The sequence below is a fragment of the Trichechus manatus genome, unplaced genomic scaffold (assembly GCF_000243295.1).
Source record: "Trichechus manatus latirostris isolate Lorelei unplaced genomic scaffold, TriManLat1.0 scaffold00096, whole genome shotgun sequence".
In the NCBI taxonomy this organism is placed as follows: Eukaryota; Metazoa; Chordata; class Mammalia; order Sirenia; family Trichechidae; genus Trichechus; species Trichechus manatus.
Window position 1 is genome coordinate 2516244 of NW_004444032.1, and position 7686 is coordinate 2523929.

Here is a 7686-nt window from a genome sequence, read left to right on the forward strand (position 1 = left end):
GAACTGATTTGTAGTTTCATGAAAATGTATTTGACATTTCACTTAGAAGTTGCAACCAGCATAGTTTTGAGTTCTTCTAACTTCACTTATTTTACAAAAAGTTGAATGTTCTACTTGAATGGAAATAACCTCAAGTTACGTCCAGCATTGCTGAAGGGTTGATTTTTTTAGGCTAAGGGAATGCCAAAGTTATGTGCCTTGTGTATATTCCTTTCTTAAGCAAATCATTGTTTCTTAATGAGTTTAGAAAATTCAAAAACAAATTGGGGAAATCTAACATCATTTCAGTATTATCAACATGGGGCTTTGTGTAATGACTGTAACATCATGACAGTGAAGTATTCATTTTTAAGCTTTAAATGGAGAAATCTTTACCTCCAGCGTGTCCAATAGGAATACGATATGTAAATTCACCCATATCATCTGTATGCTGATTGGTTTGAGTTCTCCCAAATGTCACAATCTCACCACCCAGCCATGAGGTATTTTACTGCTGTCTAGAGATCAAATTATTACTGTAAAGAAGATCTTTATGTTTTCTGTGTTTCATTAACAGATTATTATAAAGCAATAAGCATGCAGAAAGGAAAGCAGACGCTTTACGTTGGGAATTAATGAATGCATGTCTGCTTGGTTTTTTTTCTTGGCAGGGTGAGGGGAGGAGGGGGAGTTGTTTAAAATCTTATACCACCCTCATAAACAAAACTCTTCAGAATGGAAATGGTGAAATAAGGAAATGCATGATTCAAGAGGCATCCCTAAGCACCCATGTGTTAGGCTATGTGGTGTTCGTGATATCATCGGACCTTTTGGACGGGTGTAAGTTTTATGTATTCGTTATATTCCTAGTATTCTTCAACCGTAGTAACAAAGGGAAAAAAGGAAACTCACACACAAACACTTGCTTTAACATCACCCACCCATTGGTCAGCTGTACTTGTACGAAGGAAAAAGGCCGTTTCTTGGCGGTGTGGATGTGAGAAATAGTCATTTAAATTTTTTTGTAATCCTGATTCTTTAGTCATTTTTGTTAAGGTAGAAGGCACGTAGATCATTGTGCAGGTGAACTTCGCTTCTCCCTAGTTAAATGCATATTTGCGTGCATTCGAGAAGAGCTGACTAACAAAGACAGGGCTGTCCTAACATGCTTCCTTCTTCTCTGTTGACAAGAGTTTTCTTGACTGTGCTTTTTTTTAAATTTCTTTCTTTCTTCCCCCCTCTACCACGTCCCCCCTCCCCCACCCCGCTAACCTGCATATTCAAAGGTCAGCTGGGGAAATAATTTAAGAAGAAACCTAAAAGAAGCTTCCAATGCTTTGGACCACCCTAAAAGAGAAGGGAAGAAAATGCTCGGGGAAGGCAAGGATTCCGGGAAGCAGGAGAGGGGGCGGGCGCCACCGACACGGTGGCTTCTTGGTGCGCTGCCCTAGGGGAAGAGGATGGGCCTGAGGTCCTGAACCAGCTTCTCTGAGCCCCCACTTCAAATGTGGGGAGGGAAAAGTTTAGAAGCAGCCACGAGGGGACAAAAGCCTAATTTTGCCAGTTGAGTTGGACAGGACATCTCATCAACTCAGCCAGCTCTGGGAACGGCCAGGGGCTCCCGTTGGCTCCATAGAGGCTGGAGCAGCCCCTGCCGCCGCCCTCGCCACCGCCGCCGCCGCCGCGGCCCCTGCGTTACTGGGGGAGACGGTGCCGCTGCGACAGGGGAGGACGCGGCTGGAGCTCAAGGAGGCTCCAGCGCGCAGGCGCCGCCGAGCCCTGCCTGGATGCTCAGTCAAGGCACTAAAGCAAAAAAAAAAATCAGCAATTTATAGAAAGAAGAAGCTATAGTCTGTCGGGATATCCAACGCCAACAGGTAGGAGGATATACTCTCGGTTAAGTTTGGGGTTGGGGTGGGTACTGGCAGTGTTGATGAAACTGCAGGTTCACCGGGAAAGAGCCCTCTCTGAGGTTTTTTGACAATAAACTGCATAATGGAAGTACATTCAGACAATGCATCTTCAGTAGGGCTTACTGAGAGCTCCATTTCTGGAGAGCCTTGCAAGACTGAGGAATATCAGACTGCGAATCACCGGCAACCGTTCCCTTGCAGCACAGAAGCAATCTCTCTCCCCATCTTCGCGTATGTAATGCATGTCTCTCTCCCCCTCCCCCTCCTCCACCCCCACCCCCCCCCCATGATAAATCCAGGGGTGGCGGATTTCAGGTTTCGTAATGTTGTATGATGCGATCGGTATTTACCCTGGGATGTACCTGTGGGGAAATTAAAACCATTGAACGCAGCTTTGCCTGGGCTTTCATCAGCATATTCCGGGCAAGTGAGAAGTGGCAAAGGAAACATGCTTCGTGGGAATAACAGAGGAAGCCGAATCCCTTGGTGTGGCTCCCAGGAACCCAGGAGACAATGTGCATTTTGTTTTAAAATGAAGCCACTTGCAATTTGCAACAAAGATCATCAGTGTGAATGGGAAAGGTTTAATTGCCCGAGAAATACAGGTTCATGTTATATTCATTTGAATCCAGGCAGCCAAGGTTTACAAATGGAAGTGCATTATCCCTCGGGGTGTTTTTCCCTGGCCAATATTTACATTAACCATTTTTAATAATCATATGGGCTTAAAAGAGAAAAGATTTGCCAAAAGAGAGGGGTGGGGTGGGGAGGGAGAGACAAAAGACTAAAACACAGCAAATCTTGGGACAAGTTCCCATTAATTTCCAAGTCTAATGTTGAAATTGTTTTAAGATGAATCAACAAATACTCTTCTGTTTTTATAATATGCAGAATGAATAGTGGGACTTGAGTTAAAAGGCATATATTTTACAGGAGTTCTTTGGATCCATATCAGCAGAGAAGCTGCTCCTAAAACACTGAGAGATACTAACAGACTTCAAATAAATGTAGGTAATCTCCTCTCTGTCCCCTATTAGCAGCCTTGTAGATTCCATTGCAACACTAGTGATTAATTTCTGAACTGGCATATCATACAATTATGGAACATTTTATTGTTTCTGCCCTAAAGTTACCCAATCAAATGTACATTTTCTAAAACAGAGACATTTTTGAATTCACCTAGCTCAGAAAACTAAACAAACCACTTCTCTGAAATCTCAAGCAAAAATACTTACTAAAGCAAATAACAGTATTCCAAATTAAAACTTTGCTTCCCCATAAATGAACAGCTTTATGTTAGCACTGTCTGACATCATGACTTGTTAACTTAAGAACTGATAGCTCAATTTTTTTTCCTTCAGATGTTCTGATGGCAAATCAAATGGAAGAAAAGAGGAAGCATGACTGCAGACCAGATCAGTTCTCTTTGTGGATTACATTTTCAGTAAAATGTACGGATATATCTTTTCCTTGTTCTTATATTTAGATCATGAGACTTGACTGAGGCTGTATCCTTATCCTCCATCCATCTATGGCGAACTATAGCCATGCAGCTGACAACATTTTGCAAAATCTCTCTCCTCTAACAGCTTTTCTGAAACTGACTTCCCTGGGTTTCATAATAGGAGTCAGCGTGGTGGGCAACCTTCTGATCTCCATTTTGCTAGTCAAAGATAAGACCTTGCATAAAGCACCTTACTACTTCCTGTTGGATCTTTGCTGCTCAGATATCCTCAGATCTGCAATTTGTTTCCCATTTGTATTCAACTCTGTCAAAAATGGCTCTACCTGGACTTATGGGACTCTGACTTGCAAAGTGATTGCCTTTCTGGGGGTTTTGTCCTGTTTCCACACTGCTTTCATGCTGTTCTGCATCAGTGTCACCAGATACTTAGCTATCGCTCACCACCGCTTCTATACAAAGAGGCTGACCTTTTGGACGTGTCTGGCTGTGATCTGCATGGTGTGGACTCTGTCTGTGGCCATGGCGTTCCCCCCAGTTTTAGATGTGGGCACTTATTCATTCATTAGGGAGGAAGATCAATGCACCTTCCAACACCGCTCCTTCAGGGCTAATGATTCCTTAGGATTTATGCTGCTGCTTGCTCTCATCCTCCTAGCCACACAGCTTGTCTACCTCAAGCTGATATTTTTTGTCCATGACCGAAGGAAAATGAAGCCAGTCCAGTTTGTAGCAGCAGTCAGCCAGAACTGGACTTTTCATGGTCCTGGAGCCAGTGGCCAGGCAGCTGCCAATTGGCTAGCAGGATTTGGAAGGGGTCCCACACCACCCACCTTGCTGGGCATCAGGCAAAATGCAAACACCACGGGCAGAAGAAGGCTTTTGGTCTTAGACGAGTTCAAAATGGAAAAAAGAATCAGCAGAATGTTCTATATAATGACTTTTCTCTTCCTCACCTTGTGGGGCCCCTACCTGGTGGCCTGTTATTGGAGAGTTTTTGCAAGAGGGCCTGTAGTACCAGGGGGATTTCTAACAGCCGCTGTCTGGATGAGTTTTGCCCAAGCAGGAATCAATCCTTTTGTCTGCATTTTCTCCAACAGGGAGCTGAGGCGCTGTTTCAGCACAACCCTTCTTTACTGCAGAAAATCCAGGTTACCAAGGGAACCTTACTGTGTTATATGAGGGAGCATCTGTGCATCTTTAGCCTTGTGAAACACTAACCTTCTCTGCTAAGCAATTGTGGCCTGTAGCCATATCTTGAGAAGAAAATCAAGAATGGGATCAGCGGTTATAAGGATTTGGGCAACATTCTGCAGTCTTTGCAATAGTTCACCTATAATCCTATTTTAAATCTCAAAGTGATCCTGCTGACTGCTGGCGAAGGTTTGTAATTAAGAAAGAACTAAACCACTGCCCTAAGTTTCTTTATGTGGTTGAAAACTAGTTAATGAAAGTAGCAGGTGCTAAGTATCAGTGCTAAATGCTGTGTATATCACTACATATGATAAAAACATCAAACCCAATTAGCATTGGACATCTTAATAAATTAAGTTGATATGAGGTAAATGTGTTGATAAAAACTAATTTTAGAAGTTTGAAGACTTTAAAACATTTCATACTATTGTTTTGCAAAGACTAAAATATTTGGGGACTTAAAGTACTGTAACCACTAAAGACGTGCCATGAATTATTGGATTATCACACTAAAAAAAAAAATCACCTTGTAAGTTTTGAGGAGCATTCCAAAAGCAGTATATTGGTTCCAATTAGAGTTTACCTTTTTTCTTTTTTTTTTTGTATTCCTACATTACTATTACTATTTCTAAATACCACTTTCCTTACCTACTAGTGAAATTGCTAGCACTGAACTGTATTACGTGATTTTTGTTGATTTGGTATAAAGTTTTTCCAGTTCATTTATATTTTTCGAATGCTAGATATTGATCTGGGAGGCAACATTAATGGTACCAACTGGTCATAACTGAGCAGCCCTAATAATGCAGAATAAACACATGTTGCCTTAAAGGGTTATCTAGTATCTTTCATCTTATTTAGCACTGGAGCAAATAGTCAAGAGAAACTGAATCAGTAACTGGTTATGGTCAAGCATCTGGAAGTGCATGGAAGATCATTTAGTACTCTTTTTCCTTTTTCCTCATATGGTTTGAAAAATTAAGGTACACATCACTGGGATAATGAAATTTTCTTGCGAGGTGTGCTACCCATTCTAGTGTGTTCTAAGAAGCAGGCAGTTGATAAATGTTTCTATTTTAAGTCAGCTGTCAAGGGGAGACCACAGCCTTAGTATGACATCCTGCACAATTTGTGAAGCATTTATTCTACTGAAGGCACAGTCTTGTTTATACTTTCTGCACATTCAGTGTATTGGTCGTTGAAATTATTTCAGTTTTAACTTGTGAAAGCTTATAATATGATTTCTGGTATTTTAGAAATACATTAGAGTCTGTGAGTCTCATTCTTTAAGATACAGATGTGTGAATTTCAATATAAAGTTGCATTTGCCAAAATTTACCCGTGTAGCCTGTTAATTTTCTTGGAATAAAATTTTACATTTTTGGCATTTAACTTTTTTTTTTTTTTGCCTGGGGAGCAAACACAAACTAGGAAGACTAGCTTTATTATAGTTTTGTGTTTTTTTTTTATTTTTTATTTTTGTAGCTGCTATACTCTGGAACTAGAACTGTATGGATGATAGGGAGCTTAAAGTTGATAAATTGATAAATGATAGTATCTACAAAAGCATTATTTGGTAGCTTATCATAATCATCCCTCTGTTTATTCTTAGATACTAATTATATTTAGAGATGTATGCCTGCTTAGCTGGTTCATTCAGAATTTTAATATAAACATACATTTTAATTTGGGGGTATAGTAGAAATTTTTGGTTCTAAATATATAATTTGTAAGAAGATGGTTTAAAATAATATTATAACAATCCAGAAAAGTTGTTATTGTTTTTGTTTTCTGTTGGTTTTTTTGTTGTTGTTGTTTGGGTTGGTTTATGTACTTGGAAAATAAGATTAGGAATGTAATAGAACAGAATTCTGCCTTGCTATAGTACTTCTCTAAGGAGAAAATCAATATAAATTTTAATAAGGGGAAATAAATCACTGAAATGTTTCAATGGTATATGCAACTATGCAGTTTTGCTCCTAAAAGGACAGCACAAGCCATGATTTAGTGAGCACTGTTTGACCTCATTTTTACTGTAAACCAAAGTTGATTGGATCTAAGACAAAGCTTAATGCACAACAGTGAGCTGAATTTAGTAATAAAGGCCCCTTGTTGGTACTAAAATTATTTTCTGAAGAAGTACAATAAAGGAAATGTTATCAAAAGACGTTTTGATAACATTATGCTTCTAGCTCACAAAAATCACAGTATAGACATAATTAAAATGATTATATTTATGGAGAACCTTACTTAGAGGTTCAAATATCATCAGCATTCAGTAGAAAATTCAGCAATAATCTCAAGGCCAGAGCGACCAGGTTTTGCCAACACTAGCTTTCATTGCACAGACAAGAAAAATGAAGCATGGATTAAGTATGAATTAAGGGAGCTGAAGAGTCAAGAGCAAGAGCCAAATGAAACTGCCTGGTTACAACTATCTATGTGGAATAGGGAATTACAAAAATTTTGGTGATTGATGATCACCAGTGATTAGTGAGTAGTACTTAACTATGCACCACCACCACCCATTGCCATCAAGCCAATTCTGACTCATAGCAACCCTATAGGTCAGAGTAGAACTGCCCTATAGGGTTTCCAAGGAGTGGCTGGTGGATTTGAACCATTGACCTTTTGGTTAGGAGCCATAGCTCTTAACCACTGTGCCACCAGGGCTCCATGTTTAACTATAGTAGCTTTTATCTAAGCCTACCCCTAACTAAATTGGTATTTGTAAGACAAGGGGCAAACAGTGGCAAGATTCCTCCTCAGTTAATCAATGTCATTAGAAAGTCCATGCTTAATAATAGTATCATACAAAATAAAATATTCTTTTAGTGTCTTCATGACCAAATCACATTATTTATTTTGGCACTCATTCCAATATTTACAATGGTTGGTAAATAATTCAACTTGAAAATGTTACTAATTTTTAACCCATAAAAATATAGCCCACTGGGAAGTCCAACTTCCCTGTGAGAAAGACTCATTATCAATAATAATGTGCCCTTCTTAGTATAAATACACATCTAAGCTGAATGCTCTTTGTTTTCCTTAATAGTGGTGATATGTTTGCATGAATATATTATCTTGTCCAGTTCCTTCTGTACACAGTGGGTTTATTTGTGAGATGCCCAGCTG

At 39.6% G+C, this 7686-nt stretch overlaps 1 protein-coding gene across 2 annotated transcripts; it reads left to right on the forward strand.

Moving 5' to 3' along the window:
* Positions 1–460: 460 nt before the first annotated feature.
* On the forward strand, positions 461–7104 carry GPR85 (G protein-coupled receptor 85). Of its 2 annotated transcripts, none has more exons than XM_012557359.2 (3): positions 461–819; positions 2009–2123; positions 3254–7104. In XM_012557359.2, exon 3 carries the CDS (start codon positions 3424–3426, stop codon positions 4534–4536), a length of 1113 nt encoding a protein of 370 aa, XP_012412813.1. In that variant the 5' UTR covers positions 461–819; positions 2009–2123; positions 3254–3423; the 3' UTR covers positions 4537–7104. The 2 variants fall into 2 exon arrangements, with proteins under 2 accessions (XP_012412813.1, XP_004382632.1); XM_004382575.2 differs by having other exon boundaries at positions 2006–2123; positions 3254–6503.
* The last annotated feature ends 582 nt before the right edge of the window (positions 7105–7686 follow it).